Source organism: Typopeltis vanoorti, chromosome 12 (genome assembly GCF_054136105.1).
Source record: "Typopeltis vanoorti isolate ZY-2024b chromosome 12, IOZ_Tvanoo_1.0, whole genome shotgun sequence".
NCBI lineage: Eukaryota > Metazoa > Arthropoda > Arachnida > Uropygi > Thelyphonidae > Typopeltis > Typopeltis vanoorti.
The window spans coordinates 30,802,899-30,826,938 of NC_143560.1; the positions used below are offsets into that span (position 1 = coordinate 30,802,899).

The window sequence follows — 24,040 nt, forward strand, 5'->3', positions numbered from 1 at the left end:
TTTCAAAAACTTGGCGCAGCGTGAAGAGTTGGTCTATTGTAGAACGGTTCCTCCTAAAGCCCGTCTGGTAGTCACCAAGGACCTCTTTTGCATATGGTGTGAGGTGTATTAGCATGATGTTAGACAGCACCATGTAGCCAGTCGACAGCAGTGAGATGCCCCTATAGTTGCCGCATTGAACCTTATCTCCTTTCTTATATACTGGGGTGATCAGCAACCCCTTCCACTCATCTGGCAGCCGTTCTTCTTGCCAGATCATAAAGATGAGCCGGTGCAGCTGCTCCAGCAGGATGTTCCCACCATTCTTCAGGAGCTCCGCTGATATGCAGTCCACTCCTGGAGCCTTATTATTTTTCAGCATGTGGATAGCATGAGTAATCTCACTAAATGTCGGCTCTTCAATAAATGGTTCAGCAGTTTGATAAGGAGTATAATCCTCCGATATTGACGTTCCAGTATTGACATTCAGCAAGTTCGCAAAATATCTACGCCACCGAGCGAGAGCATCTTTTGAGTTTGTTAATATATTTTCATTCTCATTTCTTATGGTTGTCGCTTGTGTCTGGGCACCTCACATGGCTTTGATCGTCCGGTACATCTCCCATCCATTATTCATCACCCTATTTCTCTCTATACTAGCCACTTTCTCATTAAGATACTTCTGCTTTTCCCTGCATAGACATGTATTCACCACTCTTCTCCTCCTCTTTCTCTTTCCCACAGTTCTCGAGGCAGCTAACATGACCGTATTTTTGATGGTGTCCCACATCCCATCTGGATCATCCTCTTCCTCCTGTAACTCCCCAAAACGATTCTGCAACTCTAACTGGAAAGTCCGCTTTCCATCTGCTGTTTTCAACTTGTCCAGGTCCCATGCCGATCGTATGGTAGGACACACAGGCTTCTGGACCACAATTCTATGCCTGAAATCGTAGGCTACCAGATAGTGGTTGCTATCTCCATCTGCTGCTCAGAAACTTCTCACATCCGAGATGGAGCTGTGGTGGCATCAACACACTAGTACATGGCCTATTTCTTTAGCTGTTCTACCGTCCGGTGATATCCAGGTCTGCTTGTGGACGTCTTTATGCACAAACATAGAGCTCTTTACAAAGCATCCCGTAGTGGCAGCAAAACTCGCAAGTTGGATCTCGTTATCATTGCACTCCTCATGTAGGCTCTCACTACCCATGAAAGGGTGCCACACACGCTCTCTCCCGCTTTGCGTTGAAATCTGTCACTACTAGCTTGACGTCATAGGATGGTAGATTAGCACAAGTATGCTCAAGCACTTTGTAGAAATAATCTTTAGCTTCCTCCAAGCTCTCTTCAGTAGGTGCATAACAGTTCACAATAGACACATTTTGAAAACGTCCCTTAACTCTAATAGTACACAGCCGATTGTTCACAGGTTTAAAATCTAAAATATTACACAAAAATTTATCACTAACTAAAAACGCAGTTCCGAGTACTTTTCGTCCTCTGTCATCACCACTATAGTATAGCGTGTACTCCTGATTGCGGGTCGAGCCATGTCCCGGCCATCGAGCCTCTTGTACTGCACAAAGTTCAATTTTATACTGTCGTAAGACGTTCGTCACATTAAAAAGAGCTCCTTCTTTCATCAAACTGCGTATATTCCAGGTCCCAAAACAATTAATAATCATCGTTACAAAGGCGTCTGAATTCCGAGGCTTCTGTGGTTTTCGTAACCAACAGGGTTTTTACAGGAGGGGGGTGGTTGGCCCCTTGCTAACCCTCCCCTTATATTAGGATTCCTTAACTAAATTGAGTAGCATAGTACTAGCGGCAGAAATCCTTAAGCAGTTGCATACAACGTACACACACCTAAAGTACTGTAATAAGCTTCTACTCAAATTAGGCTTAGTTGCTCGCACATTCTCTACCACTACAGTTTCATAAAGTATACTCACTAAAAACCAATAGATGATTTACACAAACTATATGCAATGTGCTCAACCTAAACATCATAATTTTAAAAGAAATACTCCTCAACAAAAAATATTTCACTAAAACATGTAAACAACTTTATACAGCTATATCAACCACGTTACCGTGCCACCTATATTCATTGGAATGTTTAACTTGAGTCTAATCCAGTTTTGATAGTCCTTAAGACTATCATAGGCTTTTTGGTAATCTATAGGTTCTATGCACAGTATGCTTTTCTGTTGAAGTCACACTGCATCTCCATTAGGATTTTTAACTAAAAGCTGGCACATAATTGCCCTTTTTGGAAGTCATTTTGAATAATTTCTAGATTGTAACTGAAAATAAATAAACCATGTATTTGCAGTGTTTTTTAAAGTTTTATCACATTTCACCACATACTAGTAGTGAACGTATCTCTTGGATACACGTGACCTAAGCGGCAATTTTTTCGACCAAACCTTCGCAGGGCTAACTTCAAAACTTAAATCATATGTATTTCTATATGTGAGCTCCAGACCACTTTCCTTAGTATTCCATAAATGTAAAGCACATCTCCTAGAGGACATGTATGAAAAATAAGCTTTTGGTTCTCTATTTCGGTAATACATGATGGTTTATTTATTTTCAGCTACAATCTAGAAATTATTGAACAAAGAATAAAAAAAAACAACTAAACCATGCTATACTGACATCGGAGGTTGCAGTATGTCTCTCAGATACAATTTACTGTCAAATATCACAAACCTTTACATAGCATGCGTTAAACTAAACTGACAGCAAAAAAAGTGTGGAATATCACTCGTAACATGAATGCACAGCTACTCATGACCTCCAAGCTACACATTGAATTGTGTAAGAATATTTATATTAAACATTTTGCATGTATCTGTCAGATCACCTGTGCCAGAGTGTTAAATAATTTAAAAGTAGTTTGATGAACAGGCTGCTTGCTTATTTAAGAAGCTCTGTATTTATTCCTTCTTCCCTTTGGTATTTCCCCGATTTATTTGTTGATTCCATGTATTATTTCTTCCACTGTATAGTTAGTAGTTAGCATTATCAGTTTTAGTTTTATTACTGTCTTACTGTAAGTTTTGGAAGAAGCCCAAAGGATACACAATGTGAATGAATTTACTTCATCACATAAGGTTATGCAGTCTTAAAATTTGTATTCTATTTTTGTACAAAAGCATGTTTAAGCACAGTTTTAAAGAAAAAGTTCATTAGGCACTTAATTTTTGAATGCACTAGAGTTTAGTAAATGTATACCTATTTGACTGCAAGAAGTGTTTATAGTGATTATTGTTGATGTTTTAAGTGCAGCAATTTCTTGATTATTTGACAGTCAGTTACTTACTGACTTGGTCACCTGACCATCAGATGGCTGGTTTGGCAAATACTGGAGTTGGATACTAAGAAACTTGCAGTTTCCTTTTAACTACTCGACTGGTTTTGACATATATACACAAGTTGCCATGGATGTCAAAGTGCATATTAAAATTTTAATATCATTGATATTATATTAAAATATCATGGATACAAAGTATATGAATGATATATTTCATCCATGATGACGAGGTTAAGATGCTTGTCCCTTAATCCTAAGGGTTGAACAGCACTTGTTCTCATTGTAATGTTGAGCCAATTTTGAGAGCCTTGACTTATAATTGTTAGTTCATGTACCAGGAATATTTTATTTCCTCAGTTTAATAATTTATTATTTGAATGCACTAGAGTTTAGTAAATGTACCTATTTGACTGCAAGTGTGGATTATTGTTGATGTTTCAAGTGCAGCAATTTCTTGATTATTTGACACTCAATTACTTACTGACATGGTCATCTGACCATCAGATAGCTGGTTTGGAGGGTGTGTGTGTGTGTCAAGGTGGTATCTTTAGAGTGACAAATACTTTGCAGTTCCCTTTTAACTACTTGACTGGTCTTGACATATATACACAAGTTGCTATGGATGCAAAGTGCATATTAAAATTTTAATATCATTGATATTACATTAAAATATCATGGATACGAAGTATGTGAGTGATATATTTCATCCATGATGATGTGGTTAAGATGCTTATCCCTTACTCCTAAGGGTTTAATAGCTAGATCATCACATTTCTAATAATTATATATTTAAGTTAAAATTATGAGTATTCTTTTTTACTAAATCAATTATTGCTAGAGTAACTTTTTCCTCCCTCCCATCACTGTTATAGATAATTTGATACTTACAAATGAAGATGAAGCAGGCCAGGGAATAATTTTAGTTCCAGGAGAAGATCTTGTGCTGCAATGTAATACAACAGATTCACCAGATCATGATGTTAAGTGGTAAGTTAGTCATTCAAATTATAATGATAGAAGTCTTTTCACAAAATTTAGTACATGTGGAAGTGTAAGGTCTTTTTCATCGTATAATGTGGCCTGGAGCCCACAATCCTCATTGCTTCAGCTGTAATTCCAACCAACCTGATCTAAAGCGGAATACAGCAGGTGTAACAACAGAAAAAAAAGTTTCCTTGAGTTTTGTATAATGCAAAACTCAAGAAACTTTTTCAAGAAAACTCTGGGATGTATGTACATTTGAAGTTGTTTTATAACCTTAGCAGTAATGAGAACAAGTGATTTTACACATACTGTTGCTATTCAAAATGTTTTTTTGATCAAATCTAATTTTTAAGTCTATTTTCTGAATACTTGAAATTTACAGCTTCCATGTACTTTTTTCCTTGAAATTAATTTACCCTTGTTATCTGTCATTATTATTAATATGAAACTTTGGTACTCTCTGCTTCTGGATTTATTCTATCATAATGACATTCATCAGATATTCAGGTAAGGGGCTAAATATAAAAAAAAGCATAAATAGACAAGGTTAAACTCTGCATAAAGCGAAAATGATACTTATGGTGTTGATAACATACTACTTCTCGGATGCTAAGAAGTAATGCTATGATATAAATGTTAAATTTGCTCCCATATGATCTTAAAGAAGGTTATTGTAAGAAAAATGCTCAGTAGATCTAAACAGGATTTGATAAACTACTTTTGGTTATCCAAAGTGTTATTCGAAGAAAATCAGTTCACCTGGAGATTGCTTGGTTGCAAAAATAGTTATCTATGGTATAATAAATTTAGTTTAATCCTTTATCCAAGTGTGAGCAAACAAAGTTTGCACCTGAAAATATCTTCAGGACTGGGGTAAGGTAGTACAACACTGGGCAACTCATAGCAAAGGTGGACCAAGCTAACATCACTCCTATCTCAGTATCTCCCATAATGCAAAACACATCTCCTTGTGGATATGTATAATGTTATGCATTAAGGGAAGGGCCACTACCCAGACTAGTTTCAACCTTTATTGAGGTCTCTTCAGTGGGAGCCAGGCCCAGAAATGGAGATACCAGGCATAATATTCCCTTAATGCATAACATTATACATATCTGCAAGGAGATGTGTTTTGCATTATGGGAGATACTGAGATAGGAGTGATGTTAGCTTGGTCCACCTTTGCTACGAGTTGCCCAGTGTTGTACTACTTTACCCCAGTCCTGAAGATATTTTCAGGCGCAAACTTTGTTTGCTCACACTTGGATAAAGGATTAAACTAAATTTATTATAGTCTAACCAAGTGAAAAATAAACTTTCACATTATCTATAGTCTTTTATCAATGGGATCTAATGTATTTATTTTCTTTGGCAGATATATTGAAAGGTTGTAGAATTTTACAGCTACAGTTACACCTTGCATCAGAAAAAGAAACTAATAAATTACAACCGTATTGTTTAGATTTAAGCATTTGATTGTAATTTTGGGGAATTGATTATGAAAAATATTGTTCTTATAGTGCTCTTGTGGAGCATAAAGCATGAGTTTGATGGACAAGTTTTGGCCAATTTTTGAGAAAGCTGGTGATATGATATTTTTCTCTATATTATAAATTAAACGATCTTGTCATAAAATGAATAGTTCTGAGAATGTTGGTTAGTTTCTGCCTCTAGAGCATGGGTGTCCAACCTTTTGGCTTGCCTAAGCCACATAAAATGTATAATATAGTTTATATAAGTAAAAAAGTTCCTTTGTTTATGTGAAACCAATGCATCAATGTCTGGTTCGATGGAAGTGGTTGCAATTGGTAGTGAGCTCAAGTTCTCATCAGAAATTTTTGATCTAACTTTACTCTGTTATGCTTCATTCTTGAAAATAGTTGTTCACAAATGTACGTACTACCAAAAGCAATGACATGAATAAAGCATGATTGTGAAGCGAAGGACATTTTTCTCTGGGATGATAGGTCTTATAAAAATCTAGCAAACAGACATCAAATTTTTCTTTTAAGTTGAATATCTGATTGCAACTCCATACATTCCATTTGAAAATTTGAAGGTAATGTATTTGTCGACTGAATATGGAGTTACAAATATACAAAAAAAAAGGATAATTTTTTCTGAAATCTTAAAACTTATTCTCAAATTCCTGTATCAAAACACAAAGCAAGACTGCATATTTTTTACATCAAATAATAATGTTAAAAGTTTAAGGTTTTATGGGGCCACATACAGGTCATGGGTTGGACACTCCTGTTCTACAGTAAACTGAATTCTTTGATCTAATGAGTTAATATTTTGGAGGAAGATGTCATTCTGTTGTTGCAGAGTTCCAAGCTAACAGAACTATGTGGAAGAATGGGTGCACTCAACAGTGCTTGGAATATACTAAAAGCATTTTATATAATAGTAAGAATAGATTAGATGGCAGATCCCATTGCTGTTTCCTCAATCTATTAGTAGTTTTTCTGCACCAGTTACAAAGACAAATAATTCAACGATATCATTGGAAATCTTTCTTCAGTGATCCCAATGGAATGTTTGTAAAAAGATTGCCTCCAAATTTCAAAAGATGATTTGTTTCAATTCTTATTTTTGTTATGGAGAATTACCAGCATTAGTCAAAAGGGTTAAGGATAGATTTTTGGCTGGCTTTTTTAAATAGGACTGCATATAGAATTGACTACTAGTCTAAGTGGAGTGTTTGTTTTATGCACTTAAGGGAAATCGTTAGCCTGGGAGGTCTGCATAATGAATCAATGTGTTTACTCTCCGTCCATCCATACGTTCTATTATGTAGATAATATTTTTGCAGTTTGGATCTCTTTGGAACCAGTGAAGTGTTCCTTTAAACTCGATGTCTCAAAGAATCCAGTTTATTTTTAAAATGAGGAAAATCGGCAACAGTAGTTGCTGATTTTCCTCATTTTAAAACAACCTGATGGTAGCCTTCAGTTTCAGTGTATAGAAAGGAAACCAATACAGTGAATTACATGGATGTCTCACAATCATCCTTCTCAAATTTTTGAAGTAATAATCATAGCTCTGATCTGTCAAACTCATGCCTTATGCTATATAGAAACGCTTTCATAACAAGAATTTCATGTGCATTAAATCATTAAACTAAAAATGAACTGTTGTGTTTGTTTACAAATACCAGAAGTATCAGAAATAAAGGGGATGAAATGATTTCACTGATTGAGTTTATTCACTCCCAAATCATGGGAATAAGTGAAACATGGTTGAATGAAGATGATATTGTAATGGGAATAGAAATTGAACGGTATAGTATTTTTCGTGAGGATAGAAAGGGCAGGAAGGGGAAGGGGGAGTGCTGCTGATGATAGCAGGGAAATTAAGTCCACATAAGGTAGACATGAAAGGGGAAAATAGTGGCAATGGTTGAGGCAGTGTGGTGTAATGTGGATTAGTTGGATGTTGCTATAGGCCTGGGAATGTGGAAGGTGGTGATGAAATGTATAAACAACTTGGATTAGTGAACAAAGGAAGGGTAATTATTATGGATGATTTTAATTATGGCAATATAGACCGGAATGAAGGGATAGCATTTGGGAATAAGGAAAGTGAATTTCTTGAGTTCTTGAGAGATTGCTATCTCAGGCAGCACGTAAAGGAAGGTATGCGAGGATCAAGAGTTCTAGATCTGATCATTTCATCAGAGAATGTAATTGTTAGGGGGGAGGGGTTCACATTTTCCTCCAGTTGGCGAAAGTGATCATAAAGTAATCACCTTTGTTGTGGCTAGTCATATGCAGGCTTTTGCAAGGAAAGGATATATGTGGAATTATAAGGCTGGTGATTATGACAAGCTTAGGAGATAGACAACTTCAAGGTATAACATGGAACGAACAGTTGAGCGGTAAGGAAATAAATGCTGCATGGGAACTTACAAAGAAATACATAACAGCGTCAATGTACAAATGTATCCCAAAGGCCAAAAGGCTGAACAAGGTAGGTATAAAATGGATGAATGTGGGGCTTAAGCATGAAATCTGGAAAAAGAAAGTATTTTGGAGGAAGTACAAGATGAAGAATATAAAGAACAAGCCAGAAGAGTGACTCAGTTAGTAAGGAAAACAAAAGTACAGTATGAGCAGAAATTGGCAAATCAGGCTAAGAAAAACCCTAGAGTTTTTTTAGATATGTGACAAGTAGAAGGAAGAATGATCATGGAAAGATGAAGTTAAGGGATGAAAGTGGTAGAATGGTAACTGCTGCAGAAGACATTGTTGAGGTATTCAGTGATCAATTTATAAGTGTTTTATCCTGATCAGGGTGGAATCATGAGGAACTTAAGTGTAGAGGACGTAGGAGAGGATAGCTTAATTGTGAGTGAGCAGGAGGTATTTGAGGAAATAAATAACCTTGATGTTAATAAGTGATAGGATTTGATGAGATATCACCACACATGTTAAGGGAATATTTCAGGGAACTGGCAGTAGCATTGGCATGCCTGTTTAATAAGAGTTTTGCAACAGCACAGGTTCCAAGGGAGTGGAAGGAGGGTAAAATTGTTCCACTGCATAAAGGCGGTGATAAGGCTGTAGCTTCAAATTATAGGCCGGTTTGTATATCTGGAATTGTGGTGAAGGTCCTCAAGAGATTGGTGAGAAGTAGGATACAGAAATGGATTGATAACAGTATTCTCTGTGGTTATCAGCATGGGTTTGTTAAGGGGAGATCATGTTTCGCTAACTTATTTACTATAACAAGGGTGACAAATACCTTGGACAGAGGAGATGCATATACAGTTGTGTACTTGGATTTTGCAAAGGCTTTTGATAGACTGCCACATGACAAGCTCTTAAATAAATCGAAACAGATGAGATTGGATAACCAGCTTCTGTGTTGGATTAGTGACTGGCTGTCGTATCAGAAAGTTATATATGGGATGCAGTATCTCGAAAGAGAAAGGTCACCAGTGGTGTGCCACAGGGGTCAGTTTTGAGGCCATTGTTGTTCAATTTGTATGCTAATGATATTGGGTTGGGTTTAACTAATGATATCCAGCTGTTTGTGAATGATGCAAAACTGGGGAGAGTAATGCACAGTCAGGATGATGTTAATGCCTTACAAGAGGACTGAATAGATTGCATGAATGGGCAGGTAAGTGGAACTATCAGTTCAGTGTTGGCAAGTGTAAGGTTTTGAGATTTGATAAGTAACAATGAGATGCAAAGTATACACTTGATGGGGAAACTTTAACAGAAGTAGAGGAGATGAGAAATCTATTAGTGATGGTGGACAAGGACCTGAAATTCAGGTGCCACATTGTACAAGTTGTGAAGACATCACATCGAATAATGGCAGTGATGTGGAGAACCCTGACATGCAGAAATAGAGAGGTTATGTTCCATTGTATAAGTCCTCATGGATTATTGTGCACAGATGGTCGCCAGGTTTTCATGGTGATGAGGATATGTTGGAAAGGGTACAGAGAAGATTCACAAAGGTAGTCAGTGGTCTTTGGAATGTGGAGTATGAGGGCAGATTGAGAGAATGTAAGTTGCAGAGCTTTGTGAATAGGAGGAAGAGGGGGGATATGATTGGTTGAACAGCGGGAAGGGGTGATGACAAGAGGCCATCCCTGGAAGTTACGAAAGGAAACTGTGAGCAAGAGGGTGAGGAGTGGTTTCCTTGCATGGAGGGTGGTTGAATCATGGAATGCATTGGCTGATGGAGTGGTGAGAGTGAGAATGGTCAATGAGTTTAAGGAGTGGTATGACAGACTTTGTTTCTTGGGGGGGGGGACCTCCCCTCGATGAGTCTTGATAGACTTTGTGTTTCTTAGGAAGGATCTTCCACGATGAGTCTTTTGACTGCATGGAGACCTGAATAATAATAATAATAATAATTGAGACATATAAGCTGGTCAGGGATTGTTATCAGGTAGACATGGAAGAGATTTTTCATAGAATGGGAGAGGAGTAGAACAAGAGACCATTGCTGGAAACTTATAAGGAGGGTGTGAGCAAAGGAGTGAGGAGCAGGTTCTTTGCATGGAGGGTGGTTGGTGAGTGGAATGCATTGCCTGGGTGTGTTGTGTGGATGTGGACACATTGAATCAGTTTAAGATGCAGTTGGATGAGCATTGTATGCAATAGTGAGTAATTGATTTGACCCTCCCACAATGAGTCTCTGACTCCATGGAGGTCAAATGTTGATGATAATAATAATAATGATAATCTTTTCTGTTCAGTAGTTATAAATTCTCAGTTTTAAGAGAAGATAACGATGCTCTTCATTCTTATTTTCCTCAATCCACAGGATCTCCAGCTCACATGTCAAAGGTTCATAGAAAAGATTTAGTAGTTATATGATTAGAACATTAGGATTTGAGAATACCAGTAGCACAAATCAGGTTTTGCTCATGTGATTTGTAACAGACAGGGTCCATTGAAAGAAAGCAAAGAAATCCTACATCAGAGCCTCCTTCCACCAGGAAGTTTTATTGCATATCAATCAAACCTATGTTATTAATATTGAAGTTATTTCACTCTTGGAGAAAATATTCTCACTAGTTTTATTATTTTAAATTTCCACTTTATTCCTTGTGGAATCGAATTAAGTATTTCACTTGAAACTTTTTTTTAGTATTAGCAATGAAGACTGAAGTGTCAAATCTGACCCTGAAAATATTGCTTTTCAGGGTCAAATTATTTCAGAAATTTAAAATAACTGTTTAATAAACAGTTATTTTAAACTTTTCCAGTTGAGCCTCCCAAGTCAGTGAAAAACATACTTTCTTGACCATATCACCAAGAGGAGGGAGTTTCCCCAAGGCTCTTAATGTAATGCTTTATTGCTGTCAAAGTAAACTAATTAACAGAGCAATTCCTTCCATTGTGTACCCTGCCCTTTTTTTTTTTACAACTTGCTCATTCTTGTAATATGAGCATTATTGAAAGGCAGAAACTGCAACAAGCAATTGTTTCTTTATGAGCACTGAGTAATAGGTTCAGGTTTTTAGCAGAAAGTTTCTGCACACCATAAACTTATCTGATAGGAACTGAGTCCAGTTTCTTGGACTTTTTTTTGACACACAAAAAAAAAAGAACCTTGCATTCCTAGTATATACATTTATCAGCTAAGGGAAAGAGAGAGAGAGAGAGAGAAAGAGAGAGGTATGCATATCCTTTGTATGATATCCTCTACAGCAGTGTTTCTCAACCTGCGGACCACAGGTGGTCCGCAGGCAGACTTAAATTAATTAAATATATTTTTTTAAATTATCTAAACAAATTAAAATTGAATAAGTAAGCGTAAAAATTATTCAAAATCAAATGGAGACTTAAAAAAACAACAACAAATATCGTCAGAATGTTCAAAGGCAGAAGCAATAAAACTATTTTGTTGTTTACTTCACCCCTTTTATTATTTGTAATTCTGCCACTAAATTTGTAGTGGCAGAATGAATAATAAAAGAGGGGTGAAGTGAACAATAATATAGTTTTATTGCTTCCGCCTTCCCTTGCTGTTTTGTCAGATTTGAAGTGAACATGTGTTATCCGCATTTCAACCAATGGCTGTTGTTTATTGATTTTTATTATTGAAAGTTTCCTTCCTTCAAGGCTCAGTATATCTTGAGAAGTGCTAAGTGATACTTGGACAAAGTATGTCCTGAGTTAACCTCAGTATTATATATTTATATATTTTTCGGAAACGTTTTTTAATAATGGAAAAGTGGCTTAGAACTAGGACTTTGAAAAGAAGGGCAAATAAAACAGGATGCTAACCCTAATTGTGATACAAGTGTAACGACGAGTAAATCTGATTCTATTAAAGAAGAAGAAACAAGCATTTCAAAGAAAAAAAAGACAGTAGGAAATATAACAGTTCATATTTGGAATTCGGGTTTACTTGGTGTGGAGATGAAAGTGAACAGAAACCTCAATGTGTTTTGTGTTGTGAAGTGTTGTTGAACGAGCGAATGAAACCTGCGAAACTCCGACATTTAGAAACTAAACATTATGATGTGAAAAAGAAGCTAGTTGAATTTTTTCAGCGACGCTTAGGGACATTAAATCATGGGAAAGGTATAGTTTCGGCCATGGGTTCCATTAATAGCAAGGCACTGGAAGCATCCTATCTCTTAGGTTTGCGCATAGCGAAAACAGGGAAACCTCATTCTATCAGGGAAAATTTGCTACTTCCAACTATAAAAGATGTGGTAAAAACCATGTTTGGCAACAAGTTAATTAATTTGCCATATCATTAATTCTGCGACACTGTTGGTCGCAGAATTAATGATATGGCAGGTGACGTAGAATCTCAGTTAATCGAAAGAGTTAAGAGCCTTTATTATGGATCACAAATAGACGAGACTACTGATGCTACAAGTGATGCGCAGTTAATATGCTACGTAAGATATGCGCATGATAACAACATTCATGATGATATTCTGTTTTGTAGAACTTTGCCATCCCGAACAACTGGAGAAGGATTATTTCACACTCTCAATAATTACATAATACACAAAGGGATCCAGTGGGAAAAATGCATAGGCTTCTGTTCGGATGAAGCTCACGCCCTGGCAGGCAGGCATAGTGGGGTTGTTTCTATGGTCAAGGAATCAGCTTCGTATATGAATTGGGTACATTGTTTCATACATAGGGAAGCGTTAGCCTCCAAAAGAATGCCACCAGAATTTAAAACTGTGCTATATAATGCTGTAAAGCTAGTTAATTTTATTAAAGCTTGACAGTTAAATAACAAGTTATTTTCAGTACTCTACAATGAAATGGGCAGTGAATATATTCAACTTTTGCTTCATTCTGAAATTCGCTGGCTTTCCAGGGGCAAAGTACTAACAAGGTTATTTCAATTAAGGCACAAAGTTTTATTATTTGTAAATGAATGTAATTCTGATTTTGCATCATTCCTTGTTGACAAAGCATGGTTATCAACACTATGCTATCTTTCAGAAATTTTTTCGAAATTAAATGAACTAAATCTCTCCCTTCAGGGAAATTCTTTAACTGTTCTTGATGCCTATGACAAGATAAAGGCATTCAAGAAAAAAATGGTTTTATGGATTAATTATGTAAGAGACAGACAATTTGCACCTTTTCCAACATTGGAATCCTTTTTAGTGGAAAATGATATTTTTGTTGATTTTGAGTTTCTGGAAAGGGTTTGTGACCACCTCAAAAATCTGAAATCGAATTTTGAAACATATGTTCCGAATAACTTTTATAAGAAATTTCCCACGATGAGTCTACTGACTCCGTGGAAATACCCATAATAATAATAATAAATTTCTGTGGGTTCGCGATCCATTTCAGGCTTGCAGTCATGAGAACGACCTTTCGTTATTGAAAAAAGAACATTTAATTGAGCTTTCAAGTGACAGTAGACTTAAAATGCAATTCCGTGATCTTGGTTTGGCTTGATTTTGGATCTCGCCTTCAGTGAGAAGTGAATTTCCCGAATTATCTGAAGAATCATTGAAAATCGTCATGCAGTTATCTACAACCTATCTTTGTGAGAAAGGATTTTCATCGCTCCTTCAAATAAAAACAAAACGCAGAAATCGTCTTCGTGCATGTGTGCCGATCTTCAGCTGAATTTGACCAATGTTGAGCCAGATATCCAGCAACTCTGCAATGGCCGAGAAGCTCAACGATCTCATTAAAAGTAAGCAGTAACATAATAAGATCATATTATTTATTTGTTTAATAAAAATTAAAACTGTGTTCAATGATGATACACTTTTAATCGTTTACTTCCAATTTAATTAATTATGTTTCCATATAATAAATTTAGTTTAATCCTTTATCCAAGTGTGAGCAAACAAAGTTTGTGCCTGAAAGTATCTTCAGGACTGGGGTAAGGTGGTACAACACCAAGGCAACTCGTTGCAAAGGTGGAGCAAGCTAACATCACTCCTATCTCAGTATCTCCTATAATGCAAAACACATCTCCTTGCGGATATGTATAATGTTATGCATTAAGGGAAGGGCCACTACCCAGACTAGTTTCGACCTTTATTGAGGTCTCTTCAGTGGGAGCCAGGCCCGAGTGGAGATACTAGGCAGAAGCATTAGCAGGTCATCTCTACCTATAGGAGTTGCCAAATGGTGTGCCACCCTTTTTTAATAAAATTACTCTGGATTTAGAGAAAGATGTTGAAAGTTTATTTTTCACTTGGTTAGAGTATAATAAATTTAGTTTAATCCTTTATCCAAGTGTGAGCAAACAAAGTTTTCACCTGAAAGTATCTTCAGGACTGGGGTAAGGTGGTACAACACCAAGGCAACTCGTTGCAAAGGCTAAGGATAAAGGATTAAACTAAATTTATTATACTCTAACCAAGTGAAAAATAAACTTTCAACATCTTTCTCTAAATCCATAGTAATTTTATTAAAGGGTGGCACACCATTTGGCAACTCCTATAGGTAGAGATGACCTGCTAATGCTTCTGCCTAGTATCTCCACTCGGGCCTGGCTCCCACTGAAGAGACCTCAATAAAGGTCGAAACTAGTCTGGGTAGTGGCCCTTCCCTTAATGCATAACATTATACATATCCGCAAGGAGATGTGTTTTGCATTATAGGAGATACTGAGATAGGAGTGATGTTAGCTTGCTCCACCTTTGCAACGAGTTGCTTGGTGTTGTACCACCTTACCCCAGTCCTGAAGATACTTTCAGGCGCAAACTTTGTTTGCTCACACTTGGATAAAGGATTAAACTAAATTTATTATACTCTAACCAAGTGAAAAATAAACTTTCAATATGTTTCCATATGTATTCAAAACATGCTTTTAGATTTATTATGTTATAAATGGCACAATTTTTCCGAAATGTTGGTAATTCCTACTTAGGTTTTTAAAAAAATTACGAAAAGTCAAAATGACGTATAGGGAAATAAATTAAAAACACTGTTTATTTTTGAAGTAAAACTTTAATTCCAATATTCTAAAATGTTATTTTTCTTGCTTTTCTGTATGCAAAATCATCGATGACATTGTCGAAGTCTGTTTCATCACTCAGTTGCTGTTTTACAGACAGTAAGGCAAGATTTCTTAAACGGCAAAAAAGTCTGCCCAGGACGGATCCCTTGCCCCAGCTACGCTTCTGTAACTTAATTATTTTACTGGTCCTTGGCCTTAGAAAGGTTGAGAAACGCTGCTCTACAGAATTAGGGTGTAGAATAGTGTTCCTGCTATGTTCAAATTATGTATAATTTGTAATTATATATACATATATAATTATGTATATATTTGAATATATACTATGTTCAAATTATGCTTTTACAGTATATTCCTTCAATGGTTGGATCCTATTCACCATCCGGAAATATAAATATCTTATGGTGCATTTCACAAATTGATCATTCAGAGCCTTTATATTGAAGCAAATGAACTTGCTTTGACAAAGGCAATTGCCACTTAACTATGCTTTAAAAATAAAATCTGTGCCTAAACATGCTATATAGGACTGCCATTTTTTTCTTAGTGGAAGTTTAGCACGCTTGCTGAAAGTCAAATTATGTTGACTATTAGGTAATGTGAAAATTTTCAACAGTTTTACCTCATGGATGTTATAGATGGGTTAGAAATAAAATATTAGATTGGAGATTACAGTTTTAATTCTAAGGATAACTAGGAAAATAAACAGATGGCAATTTTATTGCAGAATTATATTCAAAATGAAGATGCTAGAAAGGAATCTGACAATCTGTGAAAATAATGTGTAAACTTTGTTTACACATTATTGTCAAAAGGATTCTGACAATAATGTGTAAACAAAGGTTACTTAAAGTGGGGTCAGTTCTGTTAAAAAAAAAAAAAAAAAAGTGAAAAATTTCAACAGTTTTACCTCGTGGATTAACGTTATAGATTGGTTAGAAATAAAATATTAGATTGGAGATTACAGTTTTAATTCTAAGGATAACTAGGAAAATAAACAGATGGCAATTTTATGGCAGAATTATATTCAAAATGAAGATGTTAGAAAGGAATCTGACAAATATGATAAGTTTAGTTTAATCCTTTATCCAAGTGTGAGCAAACAAAGTTTGCTCCTGAAAGTATCTTCAGGACTGGGGTAAGGTAGTGCAACACCAAGTAACTCGTTGCAAAGGTGGAGAAAGATCTCATCACTCCTATCTCAGTATCTCCCATAATGCAAAGCACATCTCCTTGCGGATATGTGTAATGCTTTGCATTAAGGCAAGGGCCACTACCCATACCGGTTTCGACCTTTATTTAGGTCTCGTCAGTGGGAGCCAGACACAGTAGTGGAGATACAAAGGCAGAAGCAATGAGAGGTCATCCTAACCTATAGGAGTTGCCAAAGGGTGTGCAACCTTATTGTTAAATTACTCCAGATTCAGAGAAAGATATTGAGAGTTTATTTTTCACTTGGTTAGACTATAATAAGTTTAGTTTAATCCTTTATCCAAGTGTGAGCAAACAAAGTTTGCGCCTGAAAGTATCTTCAGGACTGGGGTAAGGTAGTGCAACACCAGGCAACTTGTTGCAAAGGTGGAGAAAGCTCTCATCACTCCTATCTCAGTATCTCCCATAATGCAAAGCAACTTTGGCAACTCCTATAGGTTAGGATGACCTCTCATTGCTTCTGCCTTTGTATCTCCACTACTGGGCCTGGCTCCCACTGACGAGACCTCAATAAAGGTTGAAACCGGTATGGGTAGTGGCCCTTGCCTTAATGCATAGCATTACACATATCCGCAAGGAGATGTGCTTTGCATTATGGGAGATACTGAGATAGGAGTGATGAGAGCTTTCTCCACCTTTGCAACGAGTTGCCTGGTGTTGCACTACCTTACCCCAGTCTTGAAGATACTTTCAGGTGCAAACTTTGTTTGCTCACACTTGGATAAAGGATTAAACTAAACTTATTGTAGTCTAACCAAGTGAAAAATAAACTCCCTGACAAATATGTGTAAACAAAGGTTACTTAAAGTGGGGTCAGTTCTGTTAAAAAAAATCATTACCACTGAATTATCATCCTAGTCATTTTAGTTCATCTTCTGTACTGGCTGGCAAAATTTTGCCTACATGCTAGTATTTGGCCGATGTTAAGGTGGAATTTCATTTATGCATTTGCACTTGACATATCTAAATATTCAGGTTTAAAACAGGAAAGCACCTTTTAGGTTTTGCATCTAAGTTGGCCCATTTCATCTAGCTGCTCACCGCATCTGATGGTAGGATATCTTAAGGTGGTCATTTTCGACCATGTTTTGCATCTAGCAGTAGCTTGCTTGACCTTGTAAGATGTCCTTTCTGCTTTGAATGGGTGGACACATTTTTAGAAATCCAACAATATATATGACTTCTAATTGCAAGATTTTTTTTTTTTTTTTTTCAGAATTTTCATGCAGAACTAATGTTTGTGAATTGTCTCTGTGGTATCGAAATATCTCAAAGTAAACCTTTTATTTTTTGTGTTTATATATAACATTTTCTTTTAAAAAAATGTTGATGTGACATACATGGGTTGGTTTTTGTGCCAAGTGAAGTATATATAAATAGTGATATTTCTATTTTATGATTATACCACCACATGTTATGTACATAAACACTGAAAGAAAACAAAGAACAATTGCTGCTTGCTATTTCCTCACCCCTCTCTCTCTCTCTCTCTAGAAATAGCTTCACTTCTATTTATTTTATGTTTGATGCTGAATACGGGTAAACCTTGATGTATATGGTTAATTCATGCAACGAGTGTACAATATATATCCAAACTGCATATATTGAAGTTAATAACCAATTTGGAAAATTTCTAATTCTCCCAAGATATTTTGGAACATTCATCAGAAGACTTAATCCTTTAAAATACAGTTTCTATGTACATTTATAGAGATATAAAAAATAATGAAAAGCAAGTAAGATAAAAATCTTTTTATTAAAGAAATGAACTACAAAATGAGCAAAAAGTGATATGCTATTTTCTGGAAAAAAAAACATCTCTCAGTTTATTTGAACAGTTTTCTTTTTAACTTCATACAATTACAGTTAATTCCGTTTTCTACTGTTTGGTGAACTAACATGCTCGTTTTCACAGTTGTACCATAGACTCATTGAGTCCTAGTGCCATGCTGATGCTTACCTTGCTCTGCCCATTATGAAACTGTTTAATAATGTCAAGTTTATTATCCAAAGTAATAAAGTAATGAATGTGTTAGATAAGGGAGATTCATATACAGTGATTTTCTTTGACTTTATGAAGGCATTTGGTAATTACAACATGGCAGATTGGTGTATAAGCTGCAGAAAATGTGATTAGATAACAGATTGGTTAGATGGATTGAAGATTGGCTTTCTGAAAGATGCCAGCAAGTTATGTATAATGAAGCAATTTCTCAGAAAAGAAAGGTGATATCAGTAGTGTACTTCAGGGTTCTGTTCTTGGACCCTTACTGTTTAACTTATTTATTAATGATATTTCACGTGGATTGACTGAGGATCTTCAAATCTTTGCTGATGATTCAGAGTTAGGTAAAATTATCAGAAGTATTGCTGATGTTACTTCTCTACAGGAAGGTTTGAATAGACTTTTAGCTTGGATAGATGAGTGGGTTGTAGTTTTAATATTAATAAATGCAAGGTGTTACACTTTGGGGGTATAGAGAGACTACATACTGTATTAGTGGAGCTGTACTTCAGGAAATGGATGACATTTGGGATGATGGTAGACAGTGGACTAAAGTTCTGAAGGCATATTGCAAGGATAGCAAAGACTGCACATCATATTGCTGCTATGATAAAAAAATACACTGGCATGTAGAGATAAGGTGGTGCCGCCTTGTATATAAGGCATTGGTCCAACCACAAATGGAACTGTTGTACTCAAATTTGATTGCCTGGATTTCATTTGTAATATGAAAACACTAGAGAGGGTCCAAAGACAAATGACAAAAATATAGGAAATATCAGGACTCTGGAGTGTTAGTTATGAAGTGCATTTGAGAGAATGGGGATTACATAGTTTGGTGGATAGGAGGAAAAGAGGAGATATGCCAGACCTTTAATTTAAGGGATTCTATCAGATTAATATAGAAGGAATTATACAAAAAGTGGATGTAAAGACGAGAAGAATGAGAGATCATCCCTGGAAGTTGTATAAAGATGTGGTAAAGAAGGTTGTGAGGAGTAGATTTTTTACATGGAGAGTTGTTGGTGAGTGGAATGCATTTTGAATGCAGGAGTTAATAACTTCCAAGTTCCTTATAATAGACCTGTTGCTGGTTGAGTGGGTCTCCCATGCTGAGTCTATTGACTCCATGGAGGTTGCCAAAATTATAAGTAATAATTAGTTTTTACATAAATGTGGTTTCCATTCTTACTTCCCTCCAGTACAGCCATCAGAAATAAATCAAACATTATATAGAAAACCACAATCATTCCTTTCATAAAATAATCATATACTTTTATATACATTTTTTATATCATATCTGATACTTCACCATTTGGAAATTCATATTTGCATAAAGCCTTCAAAATTCTTTATTCTTTAGTTGTGATTTTCATAAACCATAAAGCTAGCTAATCTTTTAAGATTAGCCAGACTTTTCTTGGATTAAAGAAGGAATAGATGATGTGAAATTATTGAAAATTCTTAAAATAAATTTCCTTTATCTTTTTTGAAATAGATTTTTAGGATATTGTACTGTATTTCCTGCTAAATCATACATTTCCTTTTGTTTTGCTTGTGCCTGTAGAGTTGGGGTGGCAGTGCCTAGAGGGGAAGAGGATTTATTCACTGTATACTGTTTCAAAGCTTTGGGAATAAAAATTCATCTGGGTATGTAAGAATGGATCCTTTTTTCAAGGATGGCATCTGGTAGTTTCCAACAAAATCTTACCAAAATACTGATTTGCTTGCTAAGCACGCATTCAACATATGTATAACTGATGCTGCCCCCCAGACAAATATATGATCATACTTTATAACTCATTGGATTTGCTTCTCCATGTAGTCATTAATAAGATGATTATTATATATACGAAACCATTTGTTATTGATTAATTATTTTTTTGCAAAGCAAACTGTTCCCTACTTATTTCTGTAACAAAGCCCTTCATAAATTTGCATGTGAGCTAGTTTATAGCATGATGTAATTCATTCCCTACAAAAGTAGTTTATTGTATCATCCATAATACCACAACTGTAAAATATTAAATATTTGACTAATCCATCTGTTTACATCCATGCCAATTATAAACAAAGTGTTCGGTTTGTATTAATCAGATATGAAATATAATTACCTACACCTTTAGAAAAAATAAATTAAAATAATTAAAATTGAAAACTCAAACATTTATTGCTGAATTTTATAAAATGGAAAGCAAAATAAGTCTTTTCCCTGTTAACATAATTTTGATTTCTCCAGAGATCACACTATGCTAATCACATAATGATTAGTCGCATGACTGACAGATAACTAACTGAAAGTACAAATGATTTGTCATGTCCCATGCCATGGGAGAGTGGGATACATATAATATTTATATTATATGTATGTTATCCTTCTTGATATTTAATTTAGTCTTTGAGACTGTTGAGTGTAGAGATGCTATTACAAAGTTCCTGTAAGGTTGAGTTTTTATGTATTGTTTTGAGTGCTTTTAGATTAATTTGGCTATCTTTAGTATGTTGTTATAGTTTTTAATGGCTTTATTATATTATTGCATTTAGTAATCTCATCATCTTATCTTGTATTAGGTCTCAGGGCCTGTTATGGTCTCATTTTATCCTTTATATTGTCTTCCAACCGATCTCTTCCCCACGAGTTTGTATTCAAGGATTTATTTGATTCTACTATTGTCCATTCTTCCAATGTGCTGTTTCCATTTCCATCTACAGTTGTGGATATATTCTATTATAGTAATCTAATTGTAGAAATTTTATTAGTATTTAATAGTCTTGGAAGTGATACCAAAAACTTGTCACAACAAGGCAGCATCAAAAAAGCACAAGTTAATGCAGGTTCCAGTAAGGAGAACCTTTGTTCCACTGAGCAGAAACTGTGCAGTAGCGATGTTGATAATATGAGTGAGGAAATTTGACATTTGAAACATCCTGATTAAAAGAAATGATTAGAAAAATCAACTAGAGAACTGGGGGGAAAGTAGAGAATGTTTAAAGAAATAATCCGATCAAGAAAAGACAGGAAAGCACCAAAGTTGGTAAAAAAAAAATAATAATAAGGTAATTCAATTAAAATATAAGAAAAAAGGTAATATGGTATTGGCAATTCGGTCATTAAATTTGAGCTTGTGAACAGTCAATGCTTTGATCTTCCTGTGGAAAAAATTAAAGATTTGATAAACGTAATGAAAAAAATAAAAAAAAAAGTAAAAGAGATGGTAATTCTTGTGGGAACTAATGATCTAAGTAGAAACAAGAGGATATAACAGGATTGGAAGAAGCAAGAAAGAAAGGTGAGAGTAAAAATGTTGGTTTACTGCTGAGATGCAACAGCTGAGTTAAGAAGGAGGGCTATGATAGCAAATGATTCAGTGTACATACTGTGTAGAAAAAAATGGATGTGTGGAGTGAGTTTAGTAGAAAGTATTCTTTAGCAGCTTGTATGAGGAATGGCCTGCATTCAAGTAGATTAGGCTTCAGGAGCCTGGAGAAATTATGATGATGGGTCATTGTGCATAGTTATGTGTGTATATATATATATGTTAGTCTCCTGGTTCAGAGGAGATAAAGAAGCTATGGAAAGGGTGCAAAGAGTTAGAAAGATTGTATTGGAATTATGGAATGTAGATTATGAGGACTGTGTTATGTGTAGACTGCAGATTACTGGTTGACAAGAGAACTATCGAGATGAGTGGTATGACAGAGGTCTGTATATTTCTGAATGAGTGTTATAGGATAAGAGCTAGATTTTTCTCTCATAGAGCAGTGAGTGGAACAGTTTGAAGTGGTGAGTGCAACTAATGTCAGTAAGAAGGTATGACAGCTGATGTGGGTGATACATGCATATTTTTATAAGGTAAAATATAGTAAATTTCTGATTTTAGAGTTTGAGTTTTGACCATAATTTTTTATTTTAATTGTAAAAACCTTTTTTTTTTTTTTTTTTTTAGTTGTAACATATTTTCATTAGTTCATTGTAAAGATTTCAGTTACATGGCAATTGAAGCTAATGTAACCTTTCAAAATTTTTAAACATTAATTCTAGACTTTTATAATTTCATACTATTCTAGTTTTTGTCTGCTGTTGTTTGCATGTGTACTTTATCATGTTCCACTTATGTGTTTTATGTATGGTTCCAGCCAATTTTTTTTTCTGTTTCCCACAATTTCCTTTTGTTACATTGCCTGTGTGAGCCTCCATATCTCAGTTGGTATAGACAAAACTCTTTGGTTGGAAAGACCTGGGTTTGATTCCTGTCCATGACATGAGGAACCTTTATCTGGTTTCTTTCAACTAAAGGTGAGTTAACCAGTCTCATACGGAGGTGGAAGTTTTTTCTCCCTGGTTGATTAGTAGAGCCTCTGCTACTGATGGCTCACATAAAAAGTTAAGCAAGTTTGAGTGCGGTTAGTAGTTGGAAGGGTACATCATTCGATGCCGTTGACACACTCTCCCTTGATGGGTCTTTAGACTATTTGGAGGTGTCGCATAATAATAACTCTGGTTTTTCATCCCTCAAAACACGCAAACCGGTCCTGTGAACACATGGCTACAATCGTAAATATACTTAGGGCAAGGAAGGCAATGAGAAACCACCTTGTTCATACCAGTTATATATTTGGTTTAATCCTTTATCCAAGTGTAAGCAAACAAAGTTTGCACCTGAAGTATTTTCAGGACTGGGACAACTCGTGTTAAAGGTGGTATAAGTTCTCATCACTTGCCTTAGTATTTCCTATAAAGTAAAGCACATCTCCTTGCGGAAATATATAATGCTATGCATTAAGGGAAGGGACATTTTTGACTCTTTATTAAGGGAGTCAGACCCAGAGGTGGTGAAACTAAGGTGGAAGTAATAAAGGTCGAAACCAGTCTGGGTAGTGGCCCTTCCCTTAATGCATAGCATTATACATCTCTGCAAGGAGATGTGCTTTGCATTATGGGAGATACTAAGGCAAGTGATGAGTGATGAGAACTTATACTAACTTTACCGCAAGTTGCCCCAGTCCTGAAAATACTTCAGGACTGGGGTAACTCTTTGTTTGCTTACAACTTGGATAAAGGATTAAACCAAATATATAATTGGTAGCATAGCCAAGTGAAAAAACTTCCATCACCTTTCTCATAATCATCTCCCTGCTATTGTAACGTGTTGCTTCCCCACCAGCCATAAGGGAAAAATACGTACAATACATTGCCTGTGATATTCCTTTGTTATATTCCCAACAATTTCCTTTGTCTTCTGATTATTGCATATCATTTGCTCGTTAATTCAGTTTGCTATAGTGCTTTATGTATGAAAGTTTTCAGCTTTTATGGTATGCAATAATAATCTTAAAATAGTATTGGTCCTGTGAGACTTAAGCCTGGACTTTTCCATAGTTTGTTATAGTGCATTATTTCAAAGGATGTTAGCTTATCAGCTTTCAGGGCACATTAAAACAAATTCATAAGGACCACACACACACACACACACACACACACACACACACACACACACACCATATTGCTGCTGTGATAAGGAGGATGTAAGATGCAGAGTTGTTATGTGAAAGTTGCTATTTCACTTCTTCTTTATAAGGCCTTGATTAGATTCCATATCATGCAC

General features: G+C 35.7%; 1 protein-coding gene across 3 annotated transcripts in view; it reads left to right on the forward strand.

Annotated features, from left to right (window-relative positions):
• LOC150100660 (neuroplastin-like) overlaps positions 1–24,040 on the forward strand; it is a 168,698-nt gene that overhangs the window by 101,377 nt on the left and 43,281 nt on the right. For all 3 annotated transcript variants that reach the window (XM_090401136.1, XM_090401135.1, XM_090401134.1), the window contains exon 7: positions 4,174–4,288. In XM_090401136.1, the coding sequence (XP_090257262.1) occupies positions 4,174–4,288 (115 nt within the window). The remainder of the gene's footprint in view (positions 1–4,173; positions 4,289–24,040) is intronic.